This window comes from Periplaneta americana, chromosome 2 (assembly GCF_040183065.1).
Source record: "Periplaneta americana isolate PAMFEO1 chromosome 2, P.americana_PAMFEO1_priV1, whole genome shotgun sequence".
In the NCBI taxonomy this organism is placed as follows: Eukaryota; Metazoa; Arthropoda; class Insecta; order Blattodea; family Blattidae; genus Periplaneta; species Periplaneta americana.
The window spans coordinates 138,571,184-138,589,298 of record NC_091118.1 but is presented as its reverse complement, the minus strand read 5'-3'; the positions used below and the strand labels follow the sequence as shown (position 1 = coordinate 138,589,298).

Here is an 18,115-nt window from a genome sequence, read left to right as displayed (position 1 = left end):
AATTTCACCATCGCTTGGAATTAAACACAGACCCTACCAGTTCGTCCCTAGTTGCTGTACGAACTGACCTATCCTCCTACCATAAATGTAAGGAAATACAGCCCTATTTCCAGCAAAGCAAATATAGATTCAATTCCATTCAGGAAGATTGGATTTATCCCTTCTGTTATCTTAAGAACGAGGGAAAATGGTGAGAGAGTATTCTAACTAATGAATGATTGACATACCTAGATCAATAAACTTACTGTAGCTAATAAGATAGTTTTGATGTTTTTTTACACGCAATAACGATGACAACTCAAAGGACGATAACGAATTATTATTATTATTATTATTATTATTATTATTATTATTATTATTATTATTTTTACTACCGTTAAGATTTCATAATGGTGGCATATTTTTCTGGACCCTATTGTTCCAAATTATTTGCTATTATTCTTCTCCTCCATTCCTGTCTGTAAAGATTCAATGTTCCTCTTCATAATTAATGAATGAATTCCTTATATCCAGGAGTCAAGTGGCCTTCTCCTTTTCATTCGTTCAAGTAGTAACCATTCTATGATTCTCTTTTTCAATACTTCATCTGTCACAAAGCATATTGGGTACGTCTACAACGTCAGATGTTAAAGGCGAATAAGGAAGCACGCAGAAACAAACCAAGGCTGGATATAAATTAGTATATTATATGTATACTTTTCGCTGACTGAGTGGAAAAGAAGGCCTTACAGCCTTAACTATGCCAACTGAATGATTTATTATACACTCGTTAAGCAGGTTCAAGCATTTCTTTCCCGCGCCACTGAACAAACAGTTCAAATAGGCCTATTTGTAATGCCGCACTTTGAATATTGTGACGTGTTATTCACTGACTTAAGCACCGAACTCTCGAACAAATTATAACATGTTCATAAAATCTGTGCAAGACATGTGTGCAATATCCGACGATACGATCATATTTCACCATTTTTCGAATCTTTACCTTGGCTCCGGCTCAACGATCGCAGAACTTTACACTGTCTTTCGCTTCTATTTCAAATTCTGCGCAACTCAACCCCAAGTTATCTGTTGTCTCGCCTTGAGTATTTATACTCCAATCATAACCTAAATACTCGATCTCAAATTACTACCACATTGAGTATACCTCATCATAACACTTAACACTTCTTCATCATTCACCGTTTCAATTTCTCGTCATTGGAACTTCCTACCTCATAACTTAAGGGGCTGTCAGACATTTACTAATTTAAAAACCCGGTTGTCAAATAGACTGCTTGGACTGTGAGCTTTCTTAAAATATAATTTTTCTAATAATATGATTTTCAATTTTAATATATAGGCCTACATTTTCTCTATTATTTTAACAATTAGGTCTACTTCCATTCACATTGCTGTAATTGTTTGATTCTTAGAATTACATGTAACTGAACTTGTCTTCATTTTTCTATTATTATTATTATTATTATTATTATTATTATTATTATTATTATTAATATTATTAGTAATTCTATATTGTACCTGTATTTCTTTCGTTTTTAAATTTGTTATTGTTCTTATACTGGTGATTGAGTGGAAGAGAAAGCTTTATGGGCTTAATATTGCCAGCATAAATAAATCTACATACATGCTCGAAATGATAGCCGTCCAAATCTTGGATTTAAAATATCGGGATCCGAATCAATTCAAATGAACAAAAAATAAAATGTAAATTAATGTAAAAAATACATAAAATATAAAAATTAAATATAAAATTATTATTATTATTATTATTATTATTATTATTATTATTAATTGTGAAATTAACCTTAAAGAAAAATTTAAATGATAAGACTGTTTTGAAGGGATATTATGGAAAAGTAAATTTATATCTATATAATTGTATTGTATCTTTATGCTGAGGAAAACCATGTACTATGCTCGTGGAAAAATTTCTAAATGAATAACGTTACCAGAACGAAAATCAGCTATAAGTGCATAGCTAATGCATCGATATCAGCGTCCATTCTCGACGACAGCAAGGATTAATTTAATGAACAATTAAACTACTAAACTAATGAAGCAAGCTCATCAGCAAACAGAAAAGAGTTCAAACACAGTTATGAGAATAATGAATCCCTGCTTCTATGCTATGTTTGGGTGTCGCACGCTTTTATCGGGTTTCCGCCCGCATCGCGTCACCGCGACTGTTTGATCTGACGCTTCCAAAGCCACAGTGACGCCACCGCCCCGTGTGTACAATCCAGGTTGTTCATTAGCAGGGATACAGGAGTTTCAAAAATACACAGAGTCTACAAGCTGTTCACATGATTACGAAATGGGATGTAATTTGTGTTTGTAATATTGTCGAAAAACTCTTTGATACTAAAAAATATAGATATTAGAAAAAAATCCAATTCACATTTTTACCAGAAGTCATTTCACTCATCAGTAACCAACAGCAGGATTCCTGTCCACCTGCAACTCCAACAATATCTGAGTCTTCAAAAAGCTTGCCGTATTGTCATTTTGTAAAGCATATGAAGAGTGAGGTTCCAAAATTATTCTTATTAACCTTCCTGCTACCAAGGGAGGTAACAGGATTACCTCGCTGATGATTTTTTAGTATTGTTCCCATTTTTCTTCCATGTTTATTTTTGAGTTAGTGGGGTTAGTCAGCTACTATGCCTATTTCCGCCCTTATCTAAAATTCTTCACAGACAGAAACATAATACAATAATCAGAATACCCTCCTGCTACCAAGGGAGGTAACAGGATTACCTCACTGATGATTTTTTAGTATTGTTCCCATTTTTCCTCCATGTTTATTTTTGAGTTAGTGGGGTTAGTCAGCTACTATGGCTATTTGCGCCCTTATCTAAAATCCTTAACAGACAGAAACATAATACAATAATCAGAATACCCTCCTGTTACCAAGGGTGGTAATAGGATTACCTCACTGATGATTTTTTAGTATTGTTCCCATTTTTCCTCCATGTTTATTTTTGAGTTAGTGGGGTTAGTCAGCTACTATGGCTATTTGCGCCCGTATCTAAAATCCTTCACAGACAGAAACATAATACAATAATCAGAATGCTTAAAAGAACTAAAAAGCGTTGTCACGGTTAAAAAGAGGTAAACAAATGCAGTTTCAACAAGGTGATGCATAAAAATCATAAAAGTGAGCAGTTCTCAGACCTTAACTAGTATTTAAAAAGAAACAATAAAATAATAAAACAAAGGCCACCAGAAATAAATTATCTGGCGCATTTCTAAAATGCTCGGGTGTAAAATGTCCAAATGTCAAGTTTGTTAAAAACATATACTAAACAACAAATCCGGATGTAAAGGGTCCGGAGGATAAGTAAAACGGGTCAATAAGAACTAAACCACTCTGTCAAGTCCTGTATTCGATAAAAATCTCAGAACTGTATTTGTACAATTAAAATCATTTCCAATAGAGTCACGTAGAGTCGGCCGAATTCCACATTGTCAACGGACACGGTCATATTTTCTACAATGCAATAAAAAATATTCCACCACATGGCATACATCACACTCCGGCTGAGGCTCGCCACGTATTTTTATTTTTGAAATTTCATGTATTTGTCCGCCATATGTCTACTAATATTTTGAAATAAGAAAAACATAAATAATTCATCTACTTTAAGAAGTAATTCGCTTTATTCATGCGGGGGTGATCACGTTACCCCCCTTGGAAGTCTGTGTCATGAAAATTCCAGGATATGAAATTCAATCTGTACCTTAATTTTCGTCATTTCTGAGTTTGTCTGGTTCCAAATTACTTCCTTCTGTTTTATTATATTATTATTTATATTATCATGACCTTTATTTATTATTTTTTATTCTTTAGGAAAATATTTGGGGCTAAGAGGGATGAAGTTACAGACGAATGGAGAAAGTTACACAACGCAGAACTCCACGCATTGTATTCTTCCCCTGCCATAATTAGGAACATTAAAGCCAGACGTTTGAGATGAGCAGGGCATGTAGCACGTATTGGAAAATCCAGAAATGCATATAGAGTGTTAGTTGAAGACCGGAGAGAAAAAGACCTTTGGGGAGGCCGAGACGTAGATGGGACGATAATATTAAAATGGATTTGAGGGGGGTGGGATATGATGATAGAGATTGGATTAATCTTGCACAAGATAGGGACCGATGGTGGGCTTATGTGAGGGCGGCACTGAACCTGCGGGTTCCTTAAAAGTCATTTGTAAGTTGTAAATAAGTGTGTTACGGTATGATTATTCTAAAAGAGATTTTGTTAGAAATAATTATTAGTGAAGCTTTTTTACGAGATGTCCATTATAGTAGCTATAGGTTGCATTCGAATATTTTAATTCCAACAAAACTAAAATTTGTTTTAGTGGATTCGTATTTTTATTTATTTATTTTTAGAACTGTTTATTATTTTTTTATAATTTTATGTGATTAAAAACAAATGTTTTGGAGATGTTAATGGTTGTATAGATTGTATAGCAATATTTTAATTTCAACAAATAACTGAAATGATTTCCAATTTATGTTGTAGTACTGTGACACTCATAGTTTTTAGCTGTTTTTTTCCACCATGTCAGAACTTTATAGTGGTGAGGAGTTTATTTTGAAATACATGGGAGGCAAGTTTAAATGTATTGTATACGGTGTGTTATCTTATAGTGTCACCAGTAACACAAAGTTCTTTAATTTGATGTACGTTTTCAAAAATATGGAATGGAGCTTTTGAACCAACCTGTATTTAAAAAAATAGGACTATTATTTCACATTCTTACATTTTCTGGAGGCCTACAGTCAATAATATATAAATTGTTAAATATTCCAAATGCTTAACACAGATTGGTGTATGATTTTGATGGGGTAATTGTATTACCCCACTTGGTATTAGTAAGTTGTAATTACCTTGGTAGCAGGAGGGTTAAGTTTCTATGGTCTTCCACAAAACCATAAAAAATGTTGTAAGGCATTTTTTCATAACCTACTTAAACCTATTTGATTTAAATAAATAAAAAAGAAGAAAATCAATCTGAAAAGTTTCATCACTCAAACGTTAAGGATGAAATTGTAGCACATGGATTTGACAGTATTTGGAACTAAAGAAATTGTACAATCTACTTTTATGTCTGTTTCTTTTCGAGTCTTATAAAATATTGAGTTGAAAGATATTACATACATTATTAAATGTAATGAAATTGCATTATTTCGAAATCATAAACCAAATAAAGTAATATGTTAGGTTATCGTAAGTCCTTAGCCTCATTACGAAAAAAGAAAATTATAATTCAATGAAAACAATGTCTCTTGAACTGGATGTAAAGTGCAAAATGTAAAATATGAATATGAAATAGGAAACTGTTGGTGCTGGTGTTCAAAATTATAATTATGAAATCACAATGAAGCACCAAGTAAACTTAGCATGTCAAGAAAACATAGGTAACCTCGTATGACAAGCAACCTAAGTTCTATGTCGTAGTCGTAGCAGTGCTGAGTAGCTATAAGAATAAAATATATTCCGTACTGTTTTATTTCAATATCGGAGTATATTCATAAACTTTTAAAAACTAACCAAATTCTTCTTTTAAAGATAAGCATGGATAAAAAGCACTGTAAAGCCATTATCATCTAAATCCATTATGGTTGCGGGAGGATGAGGAGGTTAATGGAAACAACATGAACAAGGTGGGTTTTGGAATCGACTCAGTAGATTAGAAGTCTTTCCAACAGCCATAGATTTTAATGTTTAAAATAAAGGAGATAAAACGCAGTTTGAATTATCATGTGTCAATGGAATGATAGAGAAAATGTAGAAGATTCAGAAACTGCTGCTAACACAATTTCGTACAGAAGTAAATAAAACGTATTTTGAAACCTGGTGTCTCATATCAAAAACACAGAAATATATCTATACTATAATAATATTATTTTTCCTATCTACATCAGTAACTTTGGTACAATTAGTATAGATACGAAAATAACTTCATTGATAAAATTATGAGAAGAACCATAAAAGAAATCCTTCCTTCTCAAACACCCCAAATACCATTTCTTCTTCATACAACTTAACAATCAGCAAGCAAATATAATTATATGCTCATCTGGAGATTATAATCAACCCTCGGGACTCTGATCACAATAAGCGCTGTAATTGGAGGTAGGGTAGAGGTTGGTAATATTGTGATATTAGTAATATTGTGATAGTTGTTTTTGAGAATTTATTACCATTTTACCGAGCAAGAGGAAGATCGGTTCTTTAAGTCAACGTATTAAGGGAATGTTCGTGGACAAGTTTCTGCACAAAACCGGTCCTTCTCTCACTCAGCAAAATTGTAATAAATTCTCAAAAAGAACTATCACAATATTACCAACCTTTACCCTGTAATGTTTTGGGTTGCAAGAAATCCTAATCTCTTCTCGAGTTATTATTTTTGTAGATCTTCTAGTTTAGATACATGTGTGTTTAGTTAAATCAATGCTGAATGATCCAAGAAGTTAAAATAAGGAACATTATATCTGATAAATGTGTAACTGAAGAAATATTATCTTTCACACAAGATTTCAGATTAATGTAATAGCACTTGTATAATTCATACAATGTGATTGAGATTTAAGCAGTGATATTGTTTCAGCTTTCCAGCGATTGTGTCAAAATCCATCCCGGGAATTCCAGAAGACATTCTTCAGTTCTTTTCAGAGATGAAAACGAAAAGGATCTTCAAAACACATCTGACGAAGGATCTGTTGCCTCTTCAAATTTGGACGAAGAAGCCTAAGGTAAGTTGGAGTTTAAATAATTAATTAACAAGTTCTATAATATTACAATGACGTACGGAAGAGCCTACATATGGAGTTTCAGTGCAATAATTCTACCGATTTTTCACCAAGCTCTATAATGTTTATATCATCTTCCACCACTCAGTTAATACTCAGTTACTCTTGTACAATCTTTTCCGTCAATCCAATCTCCATTTTCCTATCCTTTCTCACCCATGCTTCTTAAGATGTCATCAATCCATGTAATTTTAGGAAATTACCTTTCTCTACATTAGAGCGGAAATTTTCTGATACCATCAGTAACGACGTTTTTATTTTTATTTCCTTATTAACTGTGTAACAAGAATAAACTCGGATTTGCAGAAACTGAAAAGTAGGTACGTTAAAGTATTTGCTAATTTGTCCTCTAAAATTTCAATTTGGATTAGTGTTTGTCTAACCGCAGTACATAAACATTGAATATAGCTGTTGAACTAAAGGAAGTCCCGATTTTAGTAGAGAATAGGGTTGTCAATCCTCGCGCATATCCTGGAATCTCCCGTATTTACTCCTAATTTTTAACAGTCTCCCGGCTCTCGTATTTTTCTTCCCTTCCAGCATTTCCCCCCCCCCTTATTTTTGCATAATATAAAAATCTTTATTCTAAACATTTGATTTTGCCATGAATGGTGATTATTTACGTGTTGAATTCTGTTTTTCAAGATATGCATTAAAATGTGCATAGAAAGTAATGCTTGCCAGATATCTGTTCAGTGCTCACCCGTTTAAAATCAAGCAATATTAATGTTATGAATTTGTAACAAATTGTCGAGTTTTGTTCTAAGCATTCCAAGTAATAATACTCACACAAAGATGATTTTTCATCTCATGAACAATAATTGGACAGATGTTCGAAACAGAGCACGACACATAATCAAACTAGAACTGCAAACTCCAATCAACTTCAAATATTACGCGAGACAAAATCTGTACACTCTCAATTTAAACCTAGCTGCTGAAGTGTAGAATAAATGTGCTTTTTTTAGTAACTAAACTAAATAATGTCAGTTTTCTATGTCAAATTTTGTCGATTCCTTAGTCTCTCGTATTTTCTTAAAAAAAAAAAAAAAAAGGAAAGAAAAAGTTGGCAACCCTAGTAAAAAAGACATTTGTGTTTAAATGCATGAAGTTCAATATACGTTTTTTTTTCCATTACCAAATCTGAAAAACAATACATCTCCGAGAATATATTACTTTCAGACGTAGTTTTGGGGTATCTAGAAATTTCCATAATCCAGATTACCTTCGACATGAATTAAGCCGGATAATACAGGATCCATTTTCAAGCATTTGTACTGAAATTTACGGTCGGGAAAAACATTTTAGTGCATATCCCTTATATGAAGTAGTAATTTACAAGCTTTTTGGTAAGTTATTTAACGATGATGTATCTTTTGAAGAGGTGGAAAAATGCAAATATCTTGGAGTAAATGTAACAAATATAAATGCCATTGAAGAGGAAATTAAAAGAATAAATATGGGAAATGTCTGCTATTATTCGGTCGAGAAGCTTTTACCATCTAGTCTGCTTTCAAAAAACTAGAAGTTAGGCTTCAAGAAACAGATAGGTTGCCGGTTGTTCTGTATGGTTGTGAAACTTGGACCCTAACTTCGAGATAGGGACAGAAGTTAAGGGTGTTCGAAAATAAGGTGCCAAGAAAAATATTTACGGCTAAGAGGGATGAATTTACAGGCGAATGAGAAAGTTACACAATGCAGAACTGCACACATTGTATTCTTCACTTAACATAATTAGGAACATTAAATCCAGACGTTTGAGATGCGCAGGGCATGAAGCACGTAAAGGTGAATCCAGAAATGAATATAAGTAGAGTGTTAGTTAGGAGAACTGAGAGAAGAAGATCTTTGGGGAGGCCGATACCTAGATGGGAGGATAATATTAAAATGGATTTGAAGGAGGTGGGATATGATGGTAGAGACTGTATTAATCTTACTCAGGATAGGCACCGATGGCGACGACGACAATTAACCTCCGGGTTCTATAAAACCCATTTGTAAGTAAATTTAATGATTATGATGATATGAGGAGTAAAGAACGATGATTGTAAGGAGAAATATGATGATAATGATGTATGAACTTACTGAACTACTTGTATTTGAATGACAAGAACTTTGCTGAATAAAGTGTAATATTGAATACTACAAGTAGAGAAACCAGAGAAGAAATAAACAAACTTCTTCCTCTTCGTTTTGGAATGCTGCAGCTTACATACTGAATATTAAAGTGTTTGCTGGTTCGTTGTAACTGAGCACTCATTTTAATGAAATCTATATTCTTGTCATGCCAATACTAATGCAGTAGGAAGCAGAACGAAAGTCAGAAGTTTCTCTTCTAAGCAGAAAGTACAAATTAAGTTCAAAGCACTAGGGAGAAAACTTGTGAACTTCCTGTACGTCGAAACTAGTTAAAATGTCTGTAAGTGGCGGAGTTGGCGAGAAAAAGAATAGAAAATGTAACTATTGTGTTTCGTTTTATGATTCCGTGAACCAGTCCGATAGTGGCAGACCTTCAATATGAAATAAAGCGCGAGCACGGGATTGAAGAGTGTCGATTAATATTATAAAGTTGTCTGTGAATTCTGTTCTATGCATCTCGCTTAAACTTAGTAAAATATTCCAAATCTTTATGAAAGAATCCAATATCCAGCATCGAAAGGTTTAACATTTTCAAAATATTTTTATGGGCAGTTCCACTTATTCTGCAGTTGTCACGCATCCCCTTCACTTATACTGTCATAAAAAGCAGTGTATTAGGTTATTTATTGCGCTACATACAGGACAGGTGGCTGACCTGTCACTAGACAGTGGATGCGGGATGACTTAAGGAAAAGTGAAGTTGTTTCGTATCGGAGTATATGGCACGTGCCGCGTCGTTCGTCTTTTGTGTACCCGGCGAGTACAGCAGAGTACATAACGAAGGAACCCCGGTCCACATTGCAACGAAATGTGTGCAGTTGTGTTATCCTGCTCAAGTATTTAGTACGAGTTGAATATTGTAGTGCTGATCCATTCATAATGTCGAAGTCAAAACGTTAAATTCGCTTAGAGAGACGAAATGCAATTAAGAAGTATGCGAGTGACATTTATTTTTATGTATTAACGAACACAATATCATGTGTAATGTATGTAAAATTGAAATAAAAACCAGAACAACTCAGGCTATAGAGAAACATTGCAACTGTACAACGCACAGGAAATGCATTAAAATTAAATCTGAGGAACTATCATCATCATCATCATTATCATTTAGTTGTGTGGGTCTAAACGACACGTGCAACATGATGCTCAGTGCAAATATTCCTCTAAAGAAATTGAGTGATCCCTATTTTAGAGTTTTTCTTCAGAAATTCTCTCCACACAAAAACTGTTTAAGCGATAGGCGAAGACGATTCAGCTTCGACAACTTACGAGAATATATCGTCGTTTACTGCAACGCTGGTAATTGCATCAATGATGACGAGGACTGAACTTGCAAGGTATGTACTACAATACAGCAGTACGTTGTTTTTCTTTTCCTTCTGACTGTACGGAGATACAGTAGCATGTTGAGGTCGTCTGTTTAAGTTTAAAACCTGTTGAGCCGATGATCTGAATGAAAAAAATGTAACATATTGTAAATGTGCACCTACATTCATCCCACATCCACTGTCTACCTATCACACTAGAAGTCGAAGTTCATAGAAATAATATAGCCTACAGTGTGTCTATGAAGGAGATCCCACTGTCAGTATAATAGCGCACTGGTGAAAGATGAATCAGGTGTCATTGTAAGAACACGTCATTCCGTTTTGTTTTGTTTCCACTGCAATTATCCAGTTACCCGTAGCTAGCGCTGTACGCAACAATGGTGTTTTCTGATAATGAGAAAATCTTTGCGTCCTGCAATTAGATAGAAATCATTGTGTTATTTAAATTCTTGTGGAATGAATGTGGAAATAAGCCATCCACCAGGAAGCTGATTATGAAGTGTCATCGCCATTTTGTACTTCCGGTTTTTTGTGCCAACAGAAGAGATCAAACGTTCAGTTTCCGATGAATTTGTTGAACGAGTATATACTATCTCAATCTGCTCGACAACTGATTCATATCGCAATTGAATGTGGGATCGTATGGTCACCTGGTACCAGCAGGACTGAGTAAAGCTCCACTGTCACCGTCACGCATTTCCAGAGTGGTGAATAAGACCAATGGGAAATGAACGCAATGCCTTTACGACATGACCCCCGCGATCTCCTGGTTTAACTGCATGTCGTTTTTCTTGTAGAGTTACATAAAGAACGGTGTTTTTTCCATTAAGCTATGCGAACTTCAAACCAAGATTGAAGCAACCATCGTATATTCGAATTTCTTTTCTCTGTTTACGAGAAATTCCTAGTTTATTTATAACGAATGTGTTTAATGTACATTTTTAAATGCATAAAAAGGTAGTTAATGTAGATGTCCGATAAAATACATTCCACTTTCGGCACGAAAATAAAAATTTCATCTTTCTTCCTTCTGGCCTCGATATGTACAGTAGTGGCAAAAAAAAAAAAACCGGACCGACCCTTGTAGCTGATTTCAGAGCCTTGTTCACTCTAGAGCACGACAGACTGCTAAGTAAGACTTTCGTGGTTCGAATCCTGCCTGGGAAGGAAACATTTTTTGTTTCTTATTCAAATTTATTCCCAATGCTTTTCGATTGCAGCGATATTTTACTACTTAATTAACTTATTATTCCCAGAACATGAATTTTACCAGCAATCGAAAAGTAATGGGAATAAATTTGAATAAAGAACAAAAAAATTTCCTTCCCAGGCAGGATTCGAACCACGAAAGTCTTAGTTACCAGTCTATCGTGATTTGGAGTGAACAAGGCTCTGAAATCAGCTACAAGGGTCGGTCCGGTTTTTTTTTACACTACTGTACCTATCACTTCTCATTTTTGTAGTATGTTATCTTAAGGCAAAGTTATTACGTCAAATGTATTTCCTTATTATAGATCTTTCTTTACAACTCTGCTCACATTGTATGATGTGCAAGATATAACCCGACCATTCTGTTTGTGGAACGCAGTTGCTTGTACTAAAACACAGCGCGCCGCTATTACGCCATCTGTGAAATACGATCGCTCTCTTATTCTAGTAATAGACTACTCCCGCAGAGTAACAACATAGATCGCAGCGCCGCTGTTTACGTTTCACTTTGTAGTTAGTATGGAAAGCCATCAAAATAATCGTGTAACAACTACCCCACATCACAACAGTCTGATTACACGCAGACGCTTTTATTTATCCCTGGTTAGAATGTAATATTACAAATGACGGTGGGGCTAATGTACCGTACAGTTTGTTTGTGTTTTTCCCACAGTTCCGGTGTTCAATGTTCTGGTATGGGGTGTAATGTACACGATAGCTGTGATGACTTTCCACACAGAAACAAAATAGCTTCCGCATCATAATAATGTAGATAAAGTTGCAGAAATAGAGCTCTAACAAGAAAATAAAGCGTTTCCTGATGCATTTTCATATAATATATTTTCATCCTATATACATATGAGAAATGTTTCTCTGAAAATTTGACATACCTCTTTGTTTCACATATTTCCATCCTATGAGTAATCTTAACTCTGATTAGTGAAATATGTTACTAGTCAGCGATATGTGAAGAGTCCACTGCAGGAATGATGGATGTCACTTTCTTGTCGAAAATGAACCAAGACTGTCAATGCATAGCATATAGAATGTGCGTTGAGACTTATATGGCATTAACACTGATAGTCATTGTCCAGTAACGATCGGAAAATCACAGTTAAGCTTCGAGCGCTAAGCATTTCAAACTTTCAATTGCTTCTCCTGCAAAATGTATTCCAAATGACATCCATCATTCTTGCAGTGGACTCTTCATGTGCAATTGGTGGGGAAAGGAATTAGGCATTCTAATACATTATCTCCTGACTTTCGTAAAAAAAAAAAGTGTAATGAAATTACGAGATAAGAGTTATATCAAAATCTGAAAGGAGTAAGAACATTAAGTAATTTTAGGGACATAGAAACGTCGTTGTTCCTGCAGTAACTCCTAGGTGGCATATTTATCGATTTTCAGATTTTTGCTCTATTGAATAACTTAAATAGTGATAGAGCAAATAATAAAATCTCCTGTATGTAATTATATTTATTTCTTTCGGAAATGTAAGAATTTACAATCTCCTATGTACCACTGCCACAGAAGGAATAAATGTGTTTTTTCTTCCTACTGAAAAATTTTATATTTTGCACATAGGAGTTATTGCAGGAACAACGACGACATGTAAGAATAATAGACTAATAGGGAAGTGAGGATGGGTATAGCATGGTGGAGGTTAGAAATATGGAAATTAAAAAACAAGAGAGGTACCATACAGAAGAATATCTGCTACCTTTTCGGCATGGGAGAAGACGCGTTCCATATTGTATTAAAATGTCAAGAAACAGACAATACAAGGAAAAAGTGGTCAGACAAAAAATTCTTAGGTATTAATAGATATGTAGCATATAAGAAAATATGCAATACAACTAATATAAGCAAATTAAAAAAAAAAAATTAAACAAATGTGTGCTAATAGTGAAGCTGGAATAGAAAGAGACAGGTTAAAACTAATGGTGTATTAAATTGATCTTACTTGTTATGCATGTGTGTGATTAGATATTAGTTAATTGAATGTGTCATGTTTTGAAAAAGAAAAAAAAAGTGTTTTTGGCTTAGTTTTTAGGGTAATATAAAACTTGGCATAGGTAAATAAAATTGTAAAGTAAGGCAGATCTGAGATAATATACTGTAGAAATTGTAATATCTGTCTTAGAGAAATATGATGTATGAGTAAATATCATATATCTCCTGACTTAGTTATCTCATTAGTAATGCCTTATTGGTGTCACCTGTGAGGTTGCAACCTCTCTTCGGACAGTTGGCTAAACAACAATAACATGTGAGAAATGTTTCCCTAAGTTTTGACATACCTTCTTGTTTCACTTTGTGTACATATAATAAGCTCAAAACTTTAGTCAGTTGCATGTGATATGTGAGATGGGCTGTCTGCTGCAATCAGCTCCGAATCAAATATTTTTTTCTTGCTACTTTAGGGATAACAGTTTATGATTTATTGACAAGCAACTCTATTTCGGGACGGCATTGATTAATTCACACGCCAGGAACACCCGAGCCAAGTGTAATGTTTATTTATTTCCAACATTCGTCATCATTTAATTCTGCTTCGCTCCCTTCTCACATTTCTTTCTTGACATTTTATTTACGCAATTTAACAGCGTACCACAAGTTAATGGTTTTCTCTTACCCCATTACCTTGAACTTTTTACTACTTAAGTTCATTAAGCTATTATCTCTCGTGGGAAGCTGTCTTCCGACTTATTAAACGACAACTGAACAGAGATTTCACAAACAAAAACGCCAACTGAACTTAGAAGGCAAGGAAGAACGAAGGTAAGTTACTCAGAGGAAACACAGCATTCTTTAGATGAAAGGAAAGTGGTCGATGTTGCAGTTTATAAAACTGAAACGGAAAGATACTATTATAAATTCCTTTCTGTAGGTGTCTTAATTTTTCCTCTTACTTTCTACTAAAATTTAATTTGAAATATAAAAATATAAAACATCACCACATAATACGATAAAATTATTTCACATTACATGTATAAAGAGGGTGTAATATAAGTTTACATTTTATTTTCCTTTTAAATGTCAAGGTAGGTAAATTCTTAATACTAATAGAGAGACTATTAAATAAGTTTATAGACATACAAGGTGAGTCAGAAGGAAAGGTACAGGGTGTGAGAGGTGATAATATTGGTGATTTTTGATACCCTGTTCTTAACAGAATCTGACAAACAGTTGTTTGAAAATCATGGGCGTCAGTTTCATGTCCTTCATCAGAACTCATATGCGGACACAACCGAAAAGACATTAGGTTGTAAAAGGATCAATGAAACATATCCTGAGCGTTGGATCGGTCGCGGTGGAGTCATTTCTTGGCCACCGAAGTCACCCGACATTGCTACATTGGATTACTGTGCGTGGAGTTGGGTTAAGAGCGAAGTCTACATGCTTTTGCTCAAGTAAAGGAATGTCCGAATCAGCTCACATAAGCAACATAGCAGTTGTCTACAAGAACTCCAAAGTGCACTGAAGTTGACGGTGGACTTTCTGAACATGTTCTGTAAAGAAAAGTACACAATTAAACAGACCATAAGGTAACAATCTTTTAATTTACTATCACCTGCACTTTTCCCGTTCCTTATTGTTTCCATTAGTTTTCTCCGAAACCGTTAAGAACAGGACCATATGTTCATATAAATTTTTTTATTCAGAATCAGGAATATTATTACAGTAGAGCATCGATTATTCAAAACAATTGGGGACGAGGGATGTTCGGATAACCAATCATTTACGAAAACAAATTGTACCGGTGTCACAGGAGCAGTATGAAACAATGATATTAAACACAAAACTGTACACAGAGTATATATTTTGTATCACACGTCTTACAAATATCACAGAAAACTGACTAGCCTAGTTTGATAAGTTCAAAATGGCCATTAAAGTAGGCTTAAACTTTAGGAAAAGAAGTCCATTCCCCCCCCCCTCCCCAGAGCTGAGACTCGTTTTTATTTTGCCGCTAAATCTCGCAAACAGCACTACCGAAACTTCTACATGGCGCGCGCGCAAATTTGAATTTGCCGACTGGAAAGCTTTCGGTTAACCGGTGTTTCGGTTGATCGGTATTCGGATAATCGATGCTTTATTGTACTCCTCAAACCATGTATCTTTCCTCCTGACCAACTCTGTATATTCAAAACTGTTCTGCGAAAGAGATCTTAAATTTATCCAAATATACAGGGTGTTTAAAAATACGGGGCATAATTTCAAGTATGTATTTCCCACATGTAGACAATCAAAATAGTTCATTACAACATGTGTCCGGAAATGCTTTATTTCCGAGTTATGGCCTTCACAACATTGAAATTCACCGGAACGTTTTTCTTTCCGCAGGTCGTTGCCGTCAAAGGAGACATTAAGAGGGCACTCTGACAGTTCATTCTGAGGCGAAGGTTACATTCAGTGTTGTGTAGGCGTTAGACTGTGCGACATGTATTCAAATCAAGAGCTGGCAGAGATACACTTCATGTACGGTAAGGCGGACGGCAATGCTGCGCTGGCTCGTCGTTTGTACCAGGAGAGGTACCCACAGCGACAATGTCCAGATCGGAAGACATTTGTACGTCTCCATTACCGTCTGTGCGAGTATGGAAAATTTAACTCTCCTGGTTTGGGAAGGGGACGACCAAGATCTACAACTCCAGAAGTACAGGAGGAGATTCTGGAGGCTATGAACATGACTCCTTCTATCAGCAGACGAAGAGTAGCGTTGCAAGTCAATGTTCCTCATAAGACTGTCTGGAGACTGTTGAAAGAGTATCAATTGTATCCTTATCATTTGCAACGTGTACAGGCCCTGTCACCAGCAGATTACCCTGCACGAGTTAGGTTCTGTCAGTGGTTCTTGCAGCAGTGTGGTGTAAATCCGAACTTTCCTGCTTTAGTATTATTTACAAATGAAACACAGTTCACACGAGATGGCATAACAAATTTCCACAATCAGCATGTATGGGCGTATGAAAACCCACGTGCAACTGTTCTATCTCATCACCAGGTGCGGTTCTCCCTCAACATTTGGGCCGGTATCATTGGTGATCGATTAGTTGGACCCCATGTACGTGTAAACAGACTTACGGGGCAGGCGTACACAAACTTCCTGGAAAACACCATACCTCATATTTTAGAAGACACTCCACTGATCAATCGTCAACACATTCACTTCTTGCATGATGGCGCTCCTGCACACTTCAGTCGTACGGCTCGCCGGTACTTGGATCGAAGGTTTCCTGATCGATGGATAGATAGAGGTGGCCCAATTGCTTAGCCTCCATGCTCACCTGATCTGAACCCTCTCGATTTCTACTTGTGGGGCCATTTAAAATCATTGGTTTATTCGTCTCCGGTGCCTGATTTGGAATCCCTTCGGAATCGAATTGTGGCATGTTCCGAGGACATACGCAATACTCCAGGAGTTTGGGATCGTGTTCGCAGGTCAATGAGACATCGATGTGAGGTCTGTATTCAAGCAGGAGGTGGACATTTTGAACATCTTCTGTAATGACAACGACCTGCGGAAAGAAAAACGTTCCGGTGAATTTCAATGTTGTGAAGGCCATAACTCGGAAATAAAGCATTTCCGGACACTTGTTGTAAGGAATTATTTTGATTGTCTACATGTGGGAAATACATACCTGAAATTATGCTCCGTAATTTTGAAACACTCTGTATATTAAAATTGTCACGAGTAAAATGATCATGAATGTCATGGGCCTTTTTAAAAGTGTCTATATTTTCCATATATATAAAAGCAAGCCATAACATAAATAGAAGGTAAGGCAAGAATACCTGTTATAATAAAAACATGTTTTACAATGCTCTTTATGGCGAGCTTTACATATTGTATTGTATTGTATTGTATTGTACTGTATTTATTAACATTCCATGATATTCGTACATTGCTATACATTGATACATTGCTTGTGAGTTCTGATGAAGGACATGAGAGTGACGCCCGTGATTTTCAAACAGGTGTATGTCAGATAGTGTTAGGAACAGGACATATGTTCATATAAACTTTTTTGTTCAGAATTACAAATATTATCAACCCTCACACCATACACCTTTCCTTCTGACTCACCCTGTGTAATAAGTAAGACTATTAACAATTCCAGCAGTAACTTGGAAAGTCTGTAACTCGGGAATTATCGTGCTTAGGATACTTGTTCGCAGGAACGTTTTGTGTTATTTTGAGGGATAGTGTCCACACCCCCAGTGACTTTCCCACATAAATCTATCATCATGAATAGTAGCAGTACATTTAACGAACCGACACTTTCAAATGTAAAGAGCAATCCACTTCTAAAGTCAATGTGAACCAGAAATATCAGACGAACCTTGCCTCAAGTTCTGTATTAGGGGTAGGATTCTTCCGTGTCGCTTTTATTAAAATTCGCGGATATTTTGGGTAGCACTTCGTAAATCTTACGCGACAATAGAACAGTAACTATTTTTTATTAGGTACATCGGTAAAACATGAGGTGTGATTAAGTGAAACCCGTTCGAGCGATTTATAAATTGGTTTATTAAGATAGCTACGTAAAAGTATACGATAAACATAAATGTTAAAAAAAAGTGAACGCATTAAATTTCCTTAAAA

At 35.4% G+C, this 18,115-nt stretch overlaps 2 protein-coding genes across 2 annotated transcripts in view; one reads left to right on the top strand and one right to left on the bottom strand.

Annotated features, from left to right (window-relative positions):
- The window catches only part of LOC138695185 (cholecystokinin receptor-like), a 663,775-nt gene that overhangs the window by 190,386 nt on the left and 455,274 nt on the right, over window positions 1-18,115 (bottom strand). The window lies entirely within an intron of this gene.
- Window positions 1-18,115, top strand: part of LOC138694617 (luciferin sulfotransferase-like) — a 135,718-nt gene that overhangs the window by 92,416 nt on the left and 25,187 nt on the right. The window contains exon 4 of the mRNA XM_069818534.1: window positions 6,624-6,768. Within this exon, the coding sequence (XP_069674635.1) occupies window positions 6,624-6,768 (145 nt within the window). The remainder of the gene's footprint in view (window positions 1-6,623; window positions 6,769-18,115) is intronic.